Source organism: Podarcis tiliguerta (assembly GCF_965153285.1).
Source record: "Podarcis tiliguerta genome assembly, chromosome: 6".
Taxonomy (NCBI): domain Eukaryota; kingdom Metazoa; phylum Chordata; class Lepidosauria; order Squamata; family Lacertidae; genus Podarcis; species Podarcis tiliguerta.
Genome location: NC_139539.1, coordinates 49,829,668 through 49,852,191, shown reverse-complemented (window position 1 = coordinate 49,852,191; position 22,524 = coordinate 49,829,668). Strand labels below are relative to the sequence as shown.

The 22,524-nt window shown below is 43.3% G+C and overlaps 1 protein-coding gene across 11 annotated transcripts in view; it reads right to left on the bottom strand.

The window, feature by feature from the left end:
- Positions 1-22,524, bottom strand: part of RNF220 (ring finger protein 220) — a 314,664-nt gene that overhangs the window by 187,119 nt on the left and 105,021 nt on the right. For 7 of the 11 annotated variants that reach the window (XM_083446089.1, XM_083446091.1, XM_083446087.1 and 4 more), the window contains one exon: positions 15,043-15,117. The exons of 3 other annotated variants lie outside the window; for them this stretch is intronic. In XM_083446089.1, coding sequence (XP_083302215.1) covers positions 15,043-15,117 — 75 coding nt within the window. The remainder of the gene's footprint in view (positions 1-15,042; positions 15,118-22,524) is intronic. One more of the 11 variants, XM_083446093.1, reaches the window with a different exon arrangement.

Below are 22,524 nucleotides of genomic sequence, written 5' to 3'. Positions count from 1 at the left end.
TGGACTATTCAGCAATTGATTCAACGTCAGCCAATGTGTAGCCAAGTCAAGAGATTGGGAGATCACTTGTGCAATCATTGTTCTTGCACCTGTGTCTTTTCAGGAGCTCATCCCACCATTACCACTGACCATTAAAGATCTAAGAGGGCAGCTTTCTTCATGCACTGCAGCTGATATTTGCACAAGGGGGTTATGCAGCCTGCAACTTATTTTGTGGTCTTTCACTATTTAATATTCTCCTTTTGAGTGCTTTTGCATAAAATCTTTTAACTGAGCAATCCTATGCGTATCTATTCAGAAGTACCGTAAGTCCCACTGAGTTCAGTGAGAAATTCACAGACAAGTATCAGTGCCGTGCGGTCATTGGACTAAGGGAACTAGGCTAGTCCCCTAAACATTCCCCTGGTGCCTCCTTCCCAAAGCCCGGGAAGCTTCTGCTCAGCTTAGGAAGGGGGGTGCAAGGCTCTGATGGGTCCAAGATCTGTCCTGCCATCTTGCCAAAGCCCATCAGCTTTCGGAAGGAGACAGGAGGATTCTAGCATCCTGTCAGAGCTCTGGCATCTCCTTTGCAAAGCCCAAGAAGCTTCTGACAGGCTTAGGGAGGTGCGATGCTCACATGCACAACGTCAGGACTTCACAATATCACATGCATGAAGTTGTCCCCCCTCCCCCATTCCCCTTGCATGCTGGTGCCTCTGGCCTTAACTGTTCCCCTATGAAAAAAATTAACTGCATATCACTGGTAAGTATGTATAGGACTACAACCTAAAAAGATAAACTCTTCCTACAACTAATTTGCACCTGTCATGCTGACATTCATCCTGGCCAGCTTTCTATCCCAACTCTATTATAACATAGACAGGTGAGCAGGAGGAACTGAATCTGCATCACTGCACTATATACCTGTTCACCACACCCACCACCCTGTTTTCTCCAGCTAACTGATGTCTGCAGAAATTAAATCTGTCCCTATCACTATGCAATTTTAAGGCTCTTTCCCCCCTTTATTTGACACACTGCACCATATTGACATGTCTTGATGCATGGGTTATTTTTGAAGTAGCAAAAGACTGAGTTTGCAATTGCAAGTAGAGGAAGAATGAGCATTCAGGAAACATGAATGGACTGTTCTAAAAGGCTTACATGAATTACTCAGTGCAATCTAGTTAATCTTAGGAAAGGGCTGTAGCTCAGTGGTAGAGCAGGTGCTTTGCATGAAGAAGGTCCAAGGTTCATTCCAGGTAGGCAGGTAGAGACCCCTGCCTGAAACCTTCTCAAACTCCATCCAACTCTAAAGAGAAACAGGCTGATATTATAGTAGAGATAGACAGACTCTGATTGCAGGAGAGAGGGGAGGCAGTGTAGCCATGTCTGCAGATCTACAGGTAACTTTGGGATGCCAATAAGGCGTTGTTAATAGCAAAAACGATTATAACATGCAAGGGTTCTATGCTGGGAAAAGCATATACTGAAAGATAATTGCAACATTGCTAGATGAAGTGCTGCAATATGATTTCAGTTGCTGCTAGCTACAGTTTCAATGGGAAATTTATGAAACCCTGGAACTGGAATTTACCTGGAAGCAGCAAATGCTGCAAAACCCATCTCTTAATGCAGACGCACTGGTGAAGGTAGTTCCCAAATCCCCCAAAATGATTCTTTCTGAATGCAAGCTGCCTCTCCATTCAGATACCCACAAGGCCTTGGCAACGGAAGTATTTGAAGGCTGCCCCAAAGAAAAGTGGGGAGATACTGCCCAGTTTTCACAGAGAGTTGTAGCATGGTGAAGTATTGCTTTGACTCTACTTCTATCCAGGCAGTCTTCTCCACCATGACAGCTGAATCCTCTGAAGGGTCTGCAGGCTGGTAGTGGTCAGAAGAACAGTGCATGCACTTAAGTGTGCCAGATGTCTCAAGGAGCTTGGTGTATAACACCTTGAGTCCCTCATCCCTCTCCAACAGTGATCCTGTGATGCCTTCCCTATCCCAAAAGTGCAAAGTGGGGTACTCGCCAATTTCTCAGCCTGAAATATCAAATACTGAAAACCTACCTGTTAGAATTTACAGTTTGAAAAACGTCTATTAAACACACAAACAGGACAACCTCATACATAATTTATGGATTGCTGCAGGATTAGGTGGAAAAATATGCCCACAGGATTGCTAGGACCAAACCACAAGTTTAATGCATCAAATTAACTACAAGGCCGGATATTCAGTCACTTGACACTTTATTACATCAGTTAGAATTGTTAGGATTCAACTCCAATTGCAGGATATCTTGCCATGTTGTAGACAGTTCTGCCTCTCCTCCCCAAGTGTGGGTGGACAACACATTGCCTGAGTGTGGCTACATGTCCATTTGTGCCAAGAGGGCTTCCTCGGGAAAGTTCATATCTGTAATCTCCACCAACACTGCCATGTTAGATTAGGGAGAAACACATGAGGCCTCCCACCCCTTTGTCTCTCCACATTATAATCCTCTTCCAAAAGGGCTGTTTGAAATTGCCTCCTTTGCCTCCCAGGAAGTTTTGCTGAGGTTACATAGAAAATGTGCAAGGCCTTGTGTCTCCACCCTGTTGCCAAGTTCCCCTTGATGTTGTCCCTTAAAAAATAAGTCCTGGAATCATATAGGCAAAATTTTACTTTGCAATTCCAATTCCTTCACATCAAAATGGATAGAGACTTGTACATTGGCTCCCAGTACATTTCCGAGCACAATTCAAACTGTCGGTGCTGACCTTTAAAGCCCTCAACAGCCTCGGCACAGTATCCCTGAAGGACTGTCTTCATCCCCAACATTCAGCCCGGACACTGAGGTCCAGCTCCGAGGGCCTTTTGGTGGTTCCCTCCCTGCAAGAAGTGAACCAGGCAGAGGGCCTTCTTGGTAGTAGTGCCCACCCTGTCTGACTTTTAGAAGACATCTGAAGGCAGCCCTGTTTAGGGAAGTTTTAAATGTTTGATGTTTCATTGTGTTTTTAATTCTGTTGGGAGCTGCCCAGAGTAGCTGGGGAAACCTAGCCAGATGGGCGGGGTATAAATAATAACAAATTATTATTATTAGGGGAGGAGGAAGATCTGAGGAGGCCCTTATATTGGCTAAAATGTCCACCCAGCTGGTCTTGCCAACATGGGAAAAGTAGAAAATGGTCCTCTGTTGTAATAGCCCAATCCCATGATTTTTGGTATACATTTTTTATATTTTTCTGGATACTGGACAAGAATGGCTCCTACTTTCAATGGTCAGGTGAGGAATGAAAGATGGCTACTTAAAGAACTCAGAAAGCTACAGTGCTGTACCAATTTGAGTATCTTAAAACGTGAGCAAAGGTGAATAAAATTCTACGGAGATGCCAGCACACAGATGCCAACAGTGTTTCCTTCCTCCTTACCATGATAATCACTGATCAGTACAAGGAACACAAAACATCCAGGGCAGGAGATGCTCCCAAACAATCAGAGTTTGTGTGTGGGCAGAGAAAGGCAGCTCTGTGCTGTCTAGGGCATTTGGGGTGAATCCAGAGCTGGTACGTTGGTGTCAGCTGCAGAGGGGTGCCAGAAGCTGCTGGTGCAGGGCTAGCCTCCTACTCCTAGCCCTAGCACAGCATGTCACTGTTTTTATTTATTAAACTCAATGCAGCCTGTTTCTTTGCGTTTGCTGGTTTCTGCTCTGCTGACCTGCCTCATGTTCCTGTGCTCATGTCATCTGTCAGCATCAGAAGCCCCAATCAATCCCAGGGCTTGGAAGTCTTGCTCCCAGGATCAGGGGGCACACAAAATATGGCATGCCACCACTCTCTCACCCAGCCTGGCACTTCCCAAGCAGGCCTGGCAGGGGAATCAGCCAAGAATGTCATCTAAAGAGCCCTAGGATCTAGCAAGGAGGCAAGGCTTGGCCCAAGGGGTCATGCTCAAATCAGATATGCTGCAGGACCAGGGAAAACAGATGCATAATCAGTCAGGATTGAGGCCAGGGGTTAGGGAGCTAAATAAGAACCAAGAAGGGAAAAGATATCTGGCAGCCCATGCCAGGTAGTTGTTACCATTCATCGGTTTTAAACAGCTGCCAGTGGGAGATGAGCAGCAACTGTCCAGTCAAGATGACTTTAGTTATGACATGACCAATAAGAGGTGCTATGATGGATCTTGAGGAATACATGGGCCCTCCAGCTCTAAAGTCTTCCTGACAGCATTTTTAAAACTGAATGTGTGTGAAAGAAATGTAACTAATAACTAAAATAAGGGTTTCTGACAATTTAAAGTGAATTCAAACACACAGGACAGGTATGTTGTACAGGCCTTCCTGGAATGTACCACTTCCTCCAGTTCCCCAATCCTCAAAGGCTAGCACCCCAACAGCTAACATGTCATATTTAGTTTAGGCATTTTGTAGGCTAGATCTGCAATTCTATCCAATGTTGTCAAAGAGCAATTCCATTTCCCCCTTCCCTTATCTAAGAACCTTCTTACCAGAATAACCTTGGTTTTGGTTCACCATAGTTGGATTAAACAGTTGCATGGGTATTGGGTGCAATACTGAGGCAAATGGCTGAAACTTTGTGAGGTGTAGTTTGACTCTATGTAGACGACGCTCACTTTTTTCTATTTCTGAATTTATACCTCAAACAGCTTTGACTTCAGAAAAAAGCACCTCTGCAGTTTACTTCTGGACATACAGACTGGCCAGCAGGAGTCTTAGGTAACCATGCTCAAAGGCAGAGGGACCTACTTGCGCAGAAGACTGAGAGGAGGCCAATGGAGCACACGTGATGTTGGGACAGCGGCAGGAGCCAAGTGTGGCAGCAGCGCAGCTTCAATGGCTGGAGGTTCCTCTTCTCTTGTGCTTGGCCTCCTCCTGCTGCGGCTGCTGCCACCAGCCAGATGTTGCTTCCCCTGTCTTTCCCTTATGCAGCAGCAGGAGGAGGAGGCCAAGTGCAAGAGAGGAGGAGTTGTGCAAAATACTTACAAAATCTCTGCCTTTTTCCTAGCACACCAATCTCTTCCAGGAGGCACAGAAGTGTCACTGGATCAGCTCCAGCACAGCCTCCTGGCTCCCTCTTCCCTCTGATGTCCTGATCCAATAACTGAAACATCTGCTTCACCTCTTCAATCAATACTCACTTCTTAATAGTCTTGACTATCCACAAAAAACCCGGTGACATTAAATGTTAATTATATCTATTTGGATTCGAAAAATTTTTATGGCTTGAGTTAATTATACCCGGAGTCATAAAAAGGTTTCAGAGGAAAAGAGGCTGCTGCCTTTCTAGGCCAAAAGGCAAGCAATACAAAAAGGAAAAAAAGAAACGTTTCCCTTGGCAGACATCTTACAGTGGTGCTAGGGGTATTAAGACATACCCAGGCACCAGGGACGCCTCTGGTACAACCTGATAAAATGGATGACAAAACTGGAACACTTGCAAAGCCCCATACAAATATTTCACCTCACACTGTCATGCACAAGGAAGACGTTATCAGAGACACAGAGCAGAAGCTGCTCCATCTTTCTTCCCTCTTCCTGGCAATGTCTAGTACAGTCTTCCCCAATCTGATGCCCTTTAGATGTTTTAGACTACAACTGTGCTGTCTGTAGCTGATGGGAGCTGAAGTCCAAAACACATGGATGTCATCAGGTTGGGGAAAGCTGGTCTAACGTAACACATTATGTAACTCAAAGTGATTGTGTTGTGCATATCCCCATTCCTACATTATATTATTGGCTGTCAGGGAGACAGAGGGGGGAAACAGGCAACATGATAACACCATGTCAAAGGTTAGGTTATACTAGATGTTACCAAGAAGTGGGGAGAGTTACTGAGTGGCAGTGGCTCTGGGCTTCTAGTAGCATCTTTAGTTCCAGCCCTGTTGCTTCATATTTAATGCTGCTGCTGCTCTACTTGTGAAACAAAAAAATTCCTTCTCCTCTCCCCTGCAGTCCCCAATGCACCCTCAAAATCTGCTCCAGAGGGTTGGAAGACCCTCCAGAGCACATTTGGGGATGGGGGGGGACACTGACGGCGAGAGGGAGGGGAAATCCTAGTGCATGAGCAAAACTCCATGCCTGCAGTGTTGGATACAACTCCCTGTGAATGTTGAAGGTGGCCATTGTTTGAACCATGATGTTGTGCTGGCATTCCAGACTGCCTTGTGCCACACCACCAATGCCACAAGTTGTGACACCACAGTAACAGTCACCATGTGTTTGTTAAGACATTGACTCACAGAAATTAATTTTGATGACAAAAGAATCAATCATGTTCTTCTTAAATAAGCATCTCACATAATGGATCATATTTTACGATAAAGCAATCAGTCCTCAAGTTCTTCATAGGACATGCATCAAAGTCCACAGTGATTCTTCAAGAGGGAAGCCTGATCTAAAGGCTTAACATGCTAAGTAATGAAGGCAGCTTCTATTAAATGGAAGTCAGTTTCAAGCTAAATAAAGTAAACTTTTTTTCTTCGGCTGGATATGTCTAACATTCTTCATCTTTCATCCTTTTTCCTCTTCTCTGTACTTACTCCAATTTCCCATAAATGTCCAATCAGCAAACAATGCCCTCACACAACTCACTAATCACCTATGGATTTCTTTCTCCTGTGTTGCGTAACACTATCACGAGCAGTCCTGCAGGCAAGCACACAGTTTGGTGTCACCTCTTAAATGTGTGGCTGTAAATTTCTGTTATTTTTCTCAGTCTTACAACATGCCTGCGTCTCCCATATTCCCTACGATGCTTCTCAACATTAAATGAATGCAGAAATGGGCAAACCAGGAAATGCAAACTATCCTAAGAGGCGAGGACCAAGCACTCCTTGTCAGGTTTCCATAACTTGAGAAAACATTCAGGCAAGGATAAAATATGTGTACAATATTAACAACAATAGCAACATGAGAATAAGTCCTTTGTAGGAAGAACTAAAGATACTGAAGTGGTTAAGTGGACATCACTGTATAAGCAATTGCATAGGACCTACTTGCTCTCAAGTTATTCTTTTGCTCAAGCTCACCCTGTCCTTGGTCCCCAAAGTGAACATCAAAGACATGTCACAATTTTTGTCAACACTCACAGGTACAGCTTTTCTACTTCCAATCCAACACTGTGATTCCCATGTTATGAAACTTATACACTTTGGGGCCTTATATACCATACACAGAGTTTATGGCACTGCCTGTGTGTTATGTGTATTTGCCTGTAAAGAAGAAGAAATGTTTGTTGTGCTGGAAAAGGCACCTGTATACAGGCCCAAATTCAAAGTTATCCAAGGAGAGTTGTTACAAATCAGCTCTCTCACACTACTGATCTCGCTCCTCAGTCCACTGGAAAGCTCTCTGTCCCAGGGCTGGAGTGGGCCTAACTTGCTTGCTGTCAGGGCAGCAGCAGGTAGCAATGTCAGGGCGAGGCCTGCCCTAAAGCCTCTGGGCCTCTAATTTACTGCTTTCCTCTTACCATAAAACTGAAAGGGGAAGGTGCCGCCTTTAATCGCTGCCTCCAGGGCCCCTCCTGGAACCACACAGCAACTGAGCAAAGGCTACGAGTTAATGCGTCTTCCGACACCTCTGCCTGATTCATGGGCCTGGCCTTGAGCAATAAACCGCTCAACCTCCTCAGCTGGGCAGCAGGATTTACAGCCCACAAGGGCTGGCACTCACATACAAAGACTTGCACACCAACCCACGAACACAATGTAACCACGCTGTCAGAGCAGACTATGTGTTCATGCACAAACATATGTGCACAGTCATGAAGCACGAGGTAACCATATCACAATTCACAGAACAATATAATTCAGATGCCCACCATACACACCATTACACATATACACAACTATGGAGAGAAACCTCTCCAGTCACATGAACAAACAAATTTATGTATCCAAGGAACTCACATGCAGGAACTATCAGGCAATTCGGGGTGAACATGCAAATGTATACAAATATTAACACAAAACATTTCCGATCAGGATACATCTATCAGTACACTGCCATAGATATAGATGAAGACTACACAATCCAACCATTCTACAAATGGGTCACTGTGGGAACCCCATAAACTGTTGGGCATCTAGATACACACGCAGTGGAAGTGTGGATCTTGCTTGCAGTACCAGTCACCACACAGAAGCAGAGCCTGTGTTGAGCATTCTACTACTGTGCCTTACCTCTACCATTGTTGGGGCCCAAGAATTCATGTCTCCATCCACCTTGCAAGATCTCCATTCCTTGTCTTGTCAGGCCAGTGTGATTATTCCAGTTTATTAACTTTATTTATTTATACTCCATTTTGATAAATCACACTTAAGCAACTGACAAGTATATCTATGCCTATGTTTGTTTCTGTAAATACATCACAGGGAAATTTATTAAGCGCATACCATATACTGCAATGTGCCAATGAGACTAAGACATGAAAAGAGATAGCCTACACGATGTCCTCTTTGTGCTTGGCAGACAAAGCAAGGGTGACCTCTCCCAAAAGGATCCAAAAGAGAAGTGAAGGGAAGACCAGAAGTGAAAGCTGCAACCTAGGAATATCAGTCTAAGATCAAATATATACTCAACACAGGCAAAGAGCACTGAGACAGTGTGGAAATTTGGAGATTCTCTTCTGTTTCTGTTTTAAAACACCATGCAAACCCCTCTCAGCAAGCTGAGTTGCACCCCAGAGTTCCCACATCCTTCAGAGACTGGACTATACCCCATCATCCCTGATCACTGGCCATGCTAGCTAGGGTTGGCAAGAACTGGAATACAACAATGTATGGAGGGTACCATGTTGGTTACTCTTGGCATACAGCATATATGTACAGTGTACATAAAGTGTACACTGGGTTGCAATCCTAGGTTTGTCATAATGCAGTATGTAGAATGTCTCCACCAAAATAGAATATGCCAACATTTTTCCTTCAGCATTCCACAGATATTCCATTCTGCAAGAATTTCTCCTTGCAAAGCAAAATCATACTTGGAATTAACACTTATGGAACAGGAATTTCAGGTTTGATTTTAACTTATAGTCAGCATGCTGATAGGAAAACTGAAAATATGCAAAAAGTACCAGTGCCAGCTCAAAATTCCAAAGGGTTCTTTAGGGAATGCTTTGTGATAAGGGCTTAGAGTTCAACACTTGCTCTTTGCAAACATTCCTGATGGCTGGTCCCAACCCCTCATCCACATAGATTAAATGACATAAATAAGAGATATTGGGGGGGGGGGGGGGACAATTGTGCCTGATTTGTACTTATTCTGGCCACATAATTCCACTTCTGTATTGCAGAAAATGAGTGTGTTATGCACACATCTATCCATATACACTGCTAGCTCTTGTTCACAAGGTGGGAGGTTTGCAAAAGTCTTGGACATTTTCCATGTCTTCTTTTACATCAAATTTATGCACTTTTGTGCACACTAAACAATAGAGAGGGAAAACATTCTTATCTTGGAAGCAGAGTTCAGGAAAAAGCTACTGGTCTTTTGGACTCGGCAAGCCCCATTCAGTAGCCTTGCTTGTCATCTAGAATTTATCAGTCCAACTTAGATCTGCCATAATGTGCTGTATAACTAGTGCATAAACAAACTTCAGCATGATAAATGCCTTGCTTTGAAGCCATAAAGTTATTAGCTAGTGGCTGTTAGCTACCGCTGAGCACAGGGCACAGTTCTTCCATTAACCCCTGACTGCCCACCCCTGTGCTCATAAATCCATCAAACATGGGGGCAGATTTTTATGTCTCGAGGCAAGGGGAGCCCCACAGATATTCCAATGCACCAATGGGTAGGACCAAGACCAGTGCCATATCTGGATGCTTATTAGTGGCCTTTTTTTAACCAAGGAGAAAACAGTGGTGTCAAATTTGTCCCAATGGAAGTTTTGGGGTTCTACTTATTATAATTAAGCAGAAAGCAAGGGGTGTTTATGTGCTTTGGACATTTTATGATGTTCAAAGCACTTGATTGGCATACATTATCCTGCTGTAGACAACAACCTTGTAATGCTCAATGCTATCATCATTCCTATATTGGAGATGGATGGCTGCAGAAAATCGGGGCAGGGGGGATTCACTTGCCTAATGCAATCAAGTCAGTTCATGGGGAAAGTGAGATTTGAACTGAAAATTTTCTGATTAGTCACACACAGCACAGCCCTAACCATATCTACTCAAAAGCAAGTCATATTGAATTCATTGGCATCCGCTCCCAGATAAGTGGGTTAGGATGGTAACCCCAGTCTTTTAGCCACTATACCACCCCAGATCTCACTTCTTGTAACGATAGGCTGTTGTGGTCCTGTCTATCTAAGACAGCACTTTGACTATTTTGACTGACATCTGCAGTCTTGCAAAATAGATTCCTGTATGTGTTCTATAATGTTTCGTTGCAGCAAAAAAATTAAGTTAAGATTGATTTGTCAAAGCTGATCTGTTATAGGTTAACCGAGGGCCAAGAGCTGAACCAAGGAGTAAGAGCTGAGGAACACCTAAAAGAAAGAGAGCCAGAAAGAGCTTGCTACTCAAGTAATGCCCAAGCCAAGCAGGAAGACTTTGAGAGCCCTTCTTAGGACACAATGGCCAGCCTTGGTGGATAGGGCCAGTCTAAATCCTAAGAATACTTTGCCATGTACGTAGATGTTAAAAGCTGCAGTTCTGATAGCTCACCACATGGGGCAGCCATGCACAGAATCAAAGGTGTTTGCAACTCCAGGCAACCATACTGTTTTGGGGGGTTGAGACTTTGAGGCATGCAAAATAAGGGCTCTTTGCCAGCCTTGAAAAAGCAGAGTTGACATGGTGATTTTGGGCATGAATGTTAGAACTTTTCACATACTTTTCTATAATGTGGCGTGCTAATTAGACTCACCACTGACTTTTGTGTCAAGGAAGATCAGCTGAGGCTTGATCCAAGTCTCCCTGTGACTTGAATGGTCACATTTCAGAGAAGGACAACACATTATGGAAGAACAAAAGTCTGCTTCTGAAAATGGCAGCCCTGTGTCGACTCTGTTTCCATAATGTATAATGCAACTTTGCTCGTGTCCCAATGTTCTACCAGTGGCAGAAGCGTGTAGAACTGGGACAGGAAAATGCAGCATAATGCTATCAGGAGGACACAGGATAAGCTGTACCAGATGTTAAGGCGGAGGGGAGACCTGAACAAATAGCTGCTGTTTTCAGTAGCAAGCCCTTGTCTTTTGGAACCTCTAAGTTCCATCCTTTGTCATTTTAGTATCTCCTGTCAGTACTTAAAAATCCACACTCCAGGGAATTTGCAGAGACAACTGTTCCAGTAGCTGGAGCTTAAGTATACTGAGCTTATTTTGTTGCAGTGCTCCATTTCTCCTCCAAGGAAGACCCAGTCAACTAGTAGACCAGGAGACCAGAACCAAGCTGTGCAGGCTATAACACTGAACCATGAGTCCTGAGCTTTCAGTCTTATGGACTGAAAGTTCAATCAAGTGCCTTTGCCTCAGCTTTTCATTTCTCTTATTAGGAACATCTCTTCTTCTGAGGTCAATGAAATTAAGTGAGACTGGTGTTCTATCCAACAGGTTCTCATGACATTCTGGGGGCCACATTTATGCCTGTAGTAGGGTAATGCATGCTCCAGCTTAGGAAATCATCTTATTTCTGTAGAGTCAAAATACTGTTGTTTTGAATCCTAAGAAAATGTGGTGTTCCTGAGAATACTTCCAAAGCGGTCAATTCAAGCAGAAACCATTTCATAAAAGAAGGCTGCATGTTTTACCAGAACTACCATAATATTATATTGATACTATACATTGTGTAATGACAGGGGAGATACAAAATAGGTGGCGGTCATGCTTTGTACTGGGATCAATGTCAACTGGCAAAAGAGTTGGATCTATTTGTTGCTGAAGAACTTGAAAGCCAGAATGAATTTTCACCAATGCAATTTGGTTCTCTAAAAGGTATATTACTATATTATCTCTTGTTATCCGGAAATAAGACAGTAATAATTTATCATGCCAAATATCAAATGTACATAGCTATATGTATACAAAATAATAAGAGACAATAGCAGCAGGATATTACCTGCCCAACTTTTCAAACCCATCAGGAGCTCCTGAGTCAATTTTTTCTCCTTTTTGCTGCTGAAGCAATAAAAAAGGAAAAACCAACATACAAATGATCTTGTTTATGGCGGCTAAATAAGCTGCATGTGCTTAATCCGTTAGAGTTTAATGAATTTATGACTTGCTTTGGAATTTGACAAGGGCCATAAAAGAGTAATTAACATTTATCAGTGTGTTTGCTACGCCTGCACACGCCCTCCTCCCCTTGGCCCCTCTCGCAGCGACAGTGTCGGGCACCGTGGGGGGATATAAAAGTGATCAATTAATTTTTAATAATCTCAGGGAAAGATTGTAGAGTTGCAGTATGAACTCTGGGAGTGTCAATAAATGTGCCAAAGGTCGGCTGCTCTCCTTTCCATATGCTTTCCAGTAAAGGTTGTTTGAAGTGGGGTGGGGGGAGGTGGAAGACACACAAAACACTGCCATAGGAACCAGGTGGAGCCATCTGAGCAGCCACTCTCCAAACCGGTTTACCTATTAGTCTTGTGCGCACACTCTAATTTCAACCTGAACAATATGGGGGTGGAGTTTCCAAAGATGTCCTAAATTATGGGAGAAGACCATCAAATAGATTCTGGTTTCAATGGCTTTCATTGTAAAATGCAAATACAGGGGGCAAGTGAAACGAAGCCCCCCCTCCCCACTTCCAAAAAGGCTGACAATGCTTAGTGAAGGGTGGGCTTCTAAATGTAATCAATGGATCAATCACATTTCACATGTTCATGTAGAAATTGTGTTTTACAAATAGGGTACACACAATGTAGGACTTAGGCTACAGTCTTAAGCCCTGGCCAGCAGCAGCACAAACACAGCCCTGCCATTTGCACTCGCCAGGTCAAAAGCTGCTGGTGGTGAAATGCCTCTTCACTGCACCACCTTCATGTCTGGCACAGCAAAAAGGCTTGGAATAAACCCGTTGCCATTACGTGACAGCAATCCTCAGGGGATCCAGCCCAATCCCCCCCTGGCATGGCAAATTAGGCATTCAGATTTCTCAATTAATCTGCATTAAGTAAATCTTGTTGTATAACATGGAGCTTTGTTGCATTCAGAAGTTGTAAGCAATGGAAAGGTTGTGGCACAGAGCAAAGAAAGAAGAGTAACATTAATCTGAAGAAGACGGGAACAAGGAGCAGAAGGGCAGCTCTGTTCTTATAAGCCCTGTTTAAAACATCCATTGCATTCTAAGCTCTCATCAGACATTTCCAATACACTTCCAAAGTTTTTCCTGAAACTCAGAAGTATATAAAAATTAATAAATTAAAAGCTGAGGTTCTTGGTGAGCAATTGAAGAGAAGGGCCACAAATCAGTGGCAAAGCATCTGTTTTTCATACAAAAGGTCCCAGTTTTAATCTCCAGCTTCTCTAAATAGGGCTAGGGAAAAGTTCCATTCTGAAAAACTGGGGAGCAGCTGCCAGTCATAACTGTGGACAATACTGAGCTAGATGGACCAGTGGTCTGACTCAGTATAAGCAGCTTTCTCTGTTGTAGGTGCTATGGTAGAATTCAAATTATGTATGGTCTAATGCCCAATAGAAGCCTAATACAAACAGTCATGAATTAACATTGTACGTATAAGCATAATACACACAGTCATGAGTTAACATAACTGCAAAGCAGTTGCATATCTTCAGTAGCATCTGTTGGCAGTCATTGTTTAGATGTTTAGAAAGTTTGTAGGATTTTTAATTGGTTTCAGTCTCTTTTATTGCGGTATTAACCTGTATGTTTTAAATTATGGTTGCAATTTTCAAAGTGATTATTTTATTGTTTTATCTTTTTTGTAAACCACTTGGATATTTTTTCTGCTATTTAGCAGTATATAAATTTTATGAATTAAATAGATAAAAAATAAACTGTCTAACCCAGGATAAATTATATGTCTGACCCACCCAAGCAATGGCTGGTTTGCAGGTAACAGTAAACAAAGGTTTAGGAACTGTGGCATGGATGAACCATAGCAAGCCCAAGCAAAGCATTCAGATTGTGCACTCCCTTCTTCCCCTACCACCTCATGGCTGGGATGAGGATTTCTACTGGCATAAATTTCTGTTTCAAATAATCTCATTTTAGCATCATGTGCAAACCAGGAATCCTGATTTTAAATGAACACTGGTTCATTGTTAAACAAAACAACTTCAAACCAGACATTCCCCCTCTGTTGGAGGAGAGAACTGTATAAATTAAACTGTCTCCCTAACCTGGCCTGCTGCCTCAGGCACAGTGGAGGATGATATACAGTCATACAGTTGAAGTAAGATCAGCTGCCAGTCCAGCTGGTTTCTGTATGTGGAAGAGGAGGAGGCACCATCTTGTCCTTTGCCTCAGGAAGCAAAATGCCTTGGGCCAGTCCTGATAACTGTGGTTTGAATACCAAGATTCCTGCTTCACGTGTAGCATTAAAATGAGATTATTTGAAACTGAAAGTAATCTTGGCAGAAGTCTTCCCAGCTGTGTGAGAGGAGGAGAGGGCAGAGCTTTGATCGGGCTTGCCTACATGGCGTTGAACCTCCCATAACAATAATATATCCCACCTACCACCCTGGACACAGTTTGCAAGTAGTTTCCACCCATAATTGTCAGCCCTACCAACATTTAGACTAATATCTCTGTTTTGTATAATAACATTTTCCTTAAAACATGCCTACACAAATTACAATTAACTGTCCCTGATGAGACAATGCTCAGTTTATTCCCAGCTCTTTTTAGAAGTTAGAAGTTAGAGCAGTGAGGGCTGGGGAGCCAGGACTCCTAGGTGCTATTCTCAGCCAAGCACCAGAAAACACCTTTATTAAAAATAAATGTTCTCTTTTCTTGCCTGAAAAATGTGACATGTTTGATAAAGCTAACAGCACAGTTATCCCCAGGACTATTATCATCTACCCAAACTATTCTTCTATTCATTTTCTGAACCACCCCACAACAGTAATAAAAGAAGGGAACACTTACAGAGAGGGAAAGTTAACGCCATGCGCTGGCTGGCCCCTGCAGACGCTGGCGGCCCTCCTTGGCTGTCGCTTCTATCTGGCAATCAATTGACAAGAAATTGAGATTATGAAATATGACAATGAGCATCACAAAGGACGACAATCAATCAATTGACTCCTGCTACTGAGCAAGTGACATTTAACAGCAGAGATTTTCCAAACTCAGCAAGCGTCATGGGATTAAGCATCTGAAGCTTCTGCTTCAAGTGCTGGGGTCTTACAAACAAAGCACAAAAGGAACATTTGTGAATAGACCATTTCTCAAAAGCCCCCAACAACTAACAGCTTCCCATAAGGTATCATCCATCAGAATATTTGCCTTGAAGGCTAGATAAAGCGTAGAAAGAATGTTCAACCCATATATACTTTGCACTTCAAAAACCTGTTAAAGAAAGTTGTATGCTCCTTGAGTAGGCATAACATTGTAATGTACAGACAGCATGAAGCAGAAAAACCACCCTTTCCCCAAGTAACTAGCCTCTCTCTTAAAAGTCAGCTACCCTCTTTCTTAAAATATTGGCACTTTTTACAATTGAGACATGATCAACTTTTAACTCCAGAACTCTGTTTTGTGTTTGTTACTCGGTGCCCTTTAATGACTACACTTCCTCCATGCAAAGGGCCTTAATCATGACTATACATGCTGTGCAACTGCATCACATATGTACAAAACCCTGTGTACCTTAACTTTAATCAATGTAGAGAAAAACCTGAGCAGAGTTGGCTGAAAGTTCCAAATCCAAAGGGGGCTCTGGTAGACAAAGAGACCACTACCATGCACAATTCTGTCCCATGGCTCACTTTCCCAGTCTCCATGCCTTTAGCTGCAACAGATAACTGCCCAAAGGAACAGATCTGGAAGGAATGTGTGACCTGAGGTGTGGGTGAACCTAGGAAATGGGCACAAGGGTAGGCATGTGGATAAGGTAAAAATGTCAAAGATTGTGTGGTGTTCACATCTCAAGCTGCTTTCCTTGCTGGGTCACAGAACTGCAATCCATTCTGACCCTCAACTCCTAAGGGCAACTAATGGATCTGCTACCAAGAGGAGACATAATCAGCGCCTGCACAGCCTGTTGCATAACAAACCAGGGTCCCATTTCCTGTCCCCTGGAACCGTTAAAACCTCATAAACCACCAGGTCCCAGTTGGCAAGGAAGAACTGTTTCCTGCAGGTGTCCAGGGACCATGAATCACACCTTGTCAGTGATCTGGGCATGAGCAGACAAAACAAATGCTGCTGAAGGCAGGCATCTCTTAACAGTCTTTCCCATGTGCATCTCCCCTGTTCCTGGGGTTTGCAGTCTGACCAGTGAGGGGTTAAAACGGGTGTTAATCAGACACTTTGCAAGAAGCTTTGAAAACTCGCCCAAATATTATAAAAAATGCCTTTAATCATCTAATAGCCCAACGGGGTAGGTGATGGATGGGCTGATCTCCCTTGCCTGAACAGATGAGCCTGAGGATGTGGGCTTATGTTGAGGGGGGAGAGAAGACGACACTTTTCCTTCCTCCCCCCACCAAAGCAGTTAGAAATATGAGGTCACCCAGCGAGAGATGATAACACATTAAGGGCTCTTGAGAGATTAGCCTGTCAGCCTCGTTAGGAACAGGCGACTGGGGGCTGACTGCATAATTAGAGGCTGGAGAAGCCATAACTCATAGTGGTTTGGACAGCACGAAAGGGCCACATCCGCAATAGTCCTCTCTGCTTTGAAAAGTCACCTCAATAGGAGTATGGAATGCTCTCCCACATGGTGGCCTGAAAATCAGTGAGGTATACTCCCAGTTGCAACCCTTAAATTCAGCAAGTGTTACATCTGATCTAGACTTGTAAACGTGAACAGCATACAGCTGCTCCATTATTGCCAAGAGGAAAATAAGACATAGAACAAGACATTTAAGAATTGTACAAATGGTATGGCTTGTAATTAGGGAGTAGGAAACTTCCCCAATTCCCAATCCAGAAATAAACCGGTTTTATAATCTGCATTTTTTTCCTGGATGCCCACTAGATATCTCAAAATAATTCAGTAGGCATAGATTAGTTTTGGAACTGGGGCCCTTCTGCTAGGTTCAGTCAGTGTGTTGTGGTAAAAAGGGTATTCTGAAATCTGTTTTGATAATTATGCATTTTAATAGCATTCCTACAATTAATCAAATTACCATCCAATTTAAATTACAATCCAATTTTAGCACAAACATTATGGGAGAAATTCATCATTACACTTTTCCAATCATTCCATCAGCACAAGCATTTCAGTTTGCCCAATGAAACAATTTCCCCTCTCCTCTCCCTGTGCTGTTCTGGGAGTTCAATTTAGTCAATTTAGGTTCCGGGGCATGCAGAGGGAGGAGAGGAGAGAAAGTTCCATTGCACTAGTGGAACTCCTTGCATTGGCTCCCATTAGCCCACCTTCATAATTGAATCCAGCCTTTTGTCTTTCAATGGTAGGCAAATTTACTGCAGAATGTCTGTTCTGGTACCTTCAGAATTCTAATTACTGGACCTCATTTTGATTGCAAAGATGGGTACAAAATCTAGTGGGTTGCAAAGATGGGTACAAAATCTACTGTTGTTGTATGGCTTAATGGCCTACAGATTGAGCTTTCCATAAAGACGTTGCATTTATTTGGGAATCATTCTTGCAGTATGTTTGATTTCTGGCATTTTGCTTGATACCCAAGTATTTGTGCTGCACATTGGAAGAATGAGGAGCAAGCTAAAGAAGTACACTCTTTGCTTCTCAAAGTGTAAGACTGAAAGGTTGTACAATGGCACACTGGGCTTCATTTTCTGTATGCTTCCTATACATTCCAGCATTCAACAGGAATGTGCCAGGAAGCTCGCATGCTGATGTACCGCTCAGCTTCATAGAGCCATACTATCTATTTGCTGTTAACTGTGCCATGCGGATTGGTACCATAGTAAGAGACAGTCCATTCAAATTCTGCAGGAACACTGACCATACTGCCCTCCCCAGGAGTCATGTACTTACTTTCAGTCTGGATGTATGCAAACCTAGACAGCTATGTGATTATGAAGGCTGATCTTGCTCACGACTACACACCAGAAATATGACATCAGTTCATATAAACCTGTATCACAAATATGCAATTTAAAGTACATCTACAGGTTTATTGTGAGGATACAATATCCTTGAGCTTCTTGGAAGAAGCATGAGTCAAAAATATGCAAAGGAGAGGAAAGAGACAAGAGAGCTAGGGTTACCACTGCCTGTAGCAATAACCAATTGCTAAGGAAAAACAAATTGCAGTCCAGGTGGGTGTTCGTCACACACTCTTGATTCTATAGTAATAAAGCCACAACTGCTATGTTCATCCAACCACCATGAGCATGTGGTTAAACCCAGGACTATATAAATTGATCCACTGATTGATTTGCATCCTTTGTATACCACCCAATTAACAATGTCCTATGGGAAGTTAACAATAAAAACTAAAAACCATAAAAATTAAGTGGAATAAAGCCAGCCATGGTATTAAAATAAATAAGTAAATCCAGCAACAATAAAACTTACACTCGCACAACTGAGGTAAAGCCACTTAAGGTCTTACAGCAGGAAAATAAAAAGGTCGCCATCTGCTACTAGGAAGACCATAACATAGGCCCCAGGTGAGTCTCTCTGGGGAGAGCATTAGGGTGTCACCAATAAAAATGCCATTTCTCTGACAGCCACCCACCATACCTCATTTGGCACCCTGAGAAGAACTAAAGGTCCTAGGGTCAGTGTAAGTAAGTGTCAGAGGAGTTGATCTTTAGGGAACCTGGCCACAAGACATTTTGAGCTTTGAACATTAAAACCAGCACTTTGAATTTGACCCACTCCTCACATGGGAATAGTTGGGGGAAAGGATCCGTGCCACAAGACTTGCACGACCCTGGCATTGTGACCCTCTATAATAACAAAGGTGACTGCCATGATTGTAACAACTACCATAGTATCTCCCTGCTGAGTACTGTAGAGAAAGCCTTTGCCCACATAGTTCTCACCAGATTACAGTTACTCGTTGAGAGGGCCTATCCCAAGTCATAATGCATCTTTAGAGTTCAGGTCAGCAGCTGACATTATTTTCTCACTGCGCCAGGAGAAATGCCAAGAGCAGAGATGCCCCCTGTAAATCACCTTCATAGACCTGACAATGGTCTTTGACCTTGTCAGCCAAAAAGGACCCTTAACACTGCTCAACAAGATAAGATGCCCACCTAAGCTCCACAAGATGATTGTGTCCTTCCACAAGAACATGCACAGCACCGTCCAGTATGAAGGTTCATCCTCGGATGCCTTCCCTATAAATAGCCGTGTGAAACAGGACCGTGTTCTCGCTCCAACACTTTGGCATATTCTTTTCACTGTTGCTTTCCTATGCCTTCAGCTCAACTGAAGGTGGTGCATACTTCCATTCAAGGATTGGCAGGGGTCTATTCAAGACTAAAGTGTGGAAGGTTCTTATCTGAGAGATGATGTCTGCAGATGACACAGCCTTGACACCGCTCTACAGAGACTCATCAACTGTTTTGCAAAAGGCTGCACCTAGTTCGGTGTCACAATCATCTTGAGAAAGACCAACTTCCTGGGTTGGGATGTTGCAAGCACTCCACACACCAGCATTGGTGACCATACGCTTGAGATGGTAAACTATTTTGTCTACCTGGGCTCTACCATAATCAGCAACCTTTCCATCGACACTGAGCTGGACAAGCGTATTGGCAAGGCAGCTGGGGCAATGGCTCACCTCTCCAAAAGGGTATGGGAAAATGTGACGCTAACAACTAATAGCAAGATGAAGGTCTACCAGGCTTGAGCATTGAGCACACTGCTTTATGGAAGTGCGTTGTAGGCAACTGACACCCGACAGTAGCAACGCCTCAATGCCTTCCAGGACTGAGTCTCAAACAAATATGTGTTCCCCCAAGCCCACATCCCCAGCATGTTCACGCTTCTGTTTCAGTGATGTCTATGCTGGCTTGATCATGTCCAAAGAATGGAAGATGGCAGGATCCCCAAGGACGTCCTCTAAAGGGAGCTGGCTTCAGGCATTAGGCCTGTTGCCAGACCAACTCTGTGTTACAAAGATGTCTGAAAATGAGATATGAAGGTTAACAACATTAACCCCGCCATATGGGAATCCCTTGCAGATGATCAAAGTGCCTAGAGTCAGCTAGCTTGTGTATCCACAGCAGCGACCAGAGGAGGAATGACTACTGGGAGGAGCACAGATAAAAGAAACACCATGATGCACCTGTAGCAGCAAAACCAGATGCTTTCATCTGTCTTACCTGCAATAAAACGTGTCTCTGCTGCATTGGCCTCTACAGCCACAGCAGGCACTGTAACTCTCCAAAGGTTTGACTTTACAACAAAAGTGCACTCTTCCATTGTGTCACAAGACAGACAGATACAAACAACAAATACTCACATATGATCAGAAAGGCCAGTTCCAGTTAAAAATCTAGCTATCTCACTTTGGACTAGCTGAAGTTTCAAGTCTGTTTTCAAAGACAACTACCTGTAAATGCATTGCAGTAATCCACACTAGGGTCAGGCATGGGCCTTGGCCTGCAAACTATATCAAGCCTGCCAAGCGTGTTAGTCTAGCATCCTATTCTCACAGTGCTAACCAGATGCCTATGGAATCATAGAATCATAGAAGTGTAGAGTTGGAAGGGACCACAAGGGCCATCTAGTCCAACTCCCTGCAATGCAGGAATCTTTTACCCAACATGGGGCTCGAACTCACAACCCTGAGACCAACAGTCTCATGCTCTACCAACTGAGCTATCTCTCAGAAGTCCACAAGAATGACTCAAGTGCAAAACCAGTCTCCCCTCTTGCCTGACCTTTACTTCATAACTCCATATGAACATGTAGTTGATACCTGCTCTATATGGAGTCCATGACTCTTGAATTGTTTTCAGCTAATTATCCTCTCTCATGCAATCTCTGAAGCTGTCATCAGACTAACAGGCAACTCCCCCATCACCTAGTAATTATCCTACAACCTCTCCATCCTCAGCCCCTTTTGCCGGATGGATAAAGAAATCCCTATCCCATTTCTCATCCCCCCCCCCCGAGGAATCAATAGGCCCACTGAAGAGATGATGACCTTGTGGATTCTTTGGCTGGAGCAGGATTATGAATTCTGGGGGGAGAGGTGACCTTTTCCAAATGTCACATGTCATTGGATTTTATATCAAATGTGGACAGCATGTTATGGGTATGCAGATTTTTCTGCCAATAGGTAGGTGTGAGAATGCATGTGCTTGAAATGGTGAATGTAGGCATCCATGTGATAAGAAATGAAAATCAGATGGCCTTGCAGCATAGACCAGCACTACACTGCATATATATATATATCTTGCTTTAAAGCATATTGCTTCTAGAGTAAAAGCCGATAAAATTTATCTGGCTTTTTCCTTTGAGTGTATGTGTGCAAGTTATCCACATACTCAGAAAGTTCTAAAGACTTTCATCTCCAAAATGCCTTGTAATGGAGGCTTGGGAATTGAAGTGCTCTCTCTATAAGTTAACATAGACAGACCCTCAGATATCTTGAGATAGCAAGTTAAAGGCGTTTGTAGTTCACACATCTATAGCAGCCAAATTCTTGGAATATATTTCCCCATATATATTCTTGGAATATATTTCCCCATACAATGTAGCATAATGTTCGAAGGTATTTTCATACTTCTGAATGCTACCTCTGAGTTTGTCTGTTTGTGTTTTTGTGTGTTTTAATTATAGTCCTGGTCATAGGAGTCAACTCATAGGGGCCGAGGCGTCTTCAGCCCCCCCCATAAAATATTTGAGGGGGCTGGGCTCCCTCAAAGTTGATGGGCATTGCCATTCAAATAGTGTGCGCACACTGTGTCATGTGATCAGTTGTGCGGGGCGGGGCTTACTTGCCCCTTCATATTTTACTGAAGTTGGCACCCCTATCCTGGTGTTGGCTCAAGAGTTTCTTCCTTCAAGTGTACATATTTAAGGAACCATGCATAAAATACACACACAGTATGCAGATTGCACACACTCCTGAACATTCAAGAGATTGTATTTGAATTGGATAACATTTGGTGGGCACAGTTTGGCTCTCAGGAGAGACAGAAAGGACCCACACTCATAAGCAAATATCCATAAGTACAAGTAATGTAAAGGGATGAGGACATCAAAATACCCATAAATTTATGCCTGGTTCCTTCAGTGTGCGGCACAATTGTCCAACTGGAATAACAATGTTGGGACACAATTGAGGGACAAAGCAAAGAAGAAGCGACAAGCTGTGTTTGTTTATCCAGTTTCCCCTCCTAGCAAGAATGCCCTGACACAGTGTCCTGCAGTGCTATGGCTGCAACCCCAACCAGCTAAATTTATCCCAGCTGCAGTTGTGTTTACAAAGCTTGTCCTGTTTACATTGTTGCCCC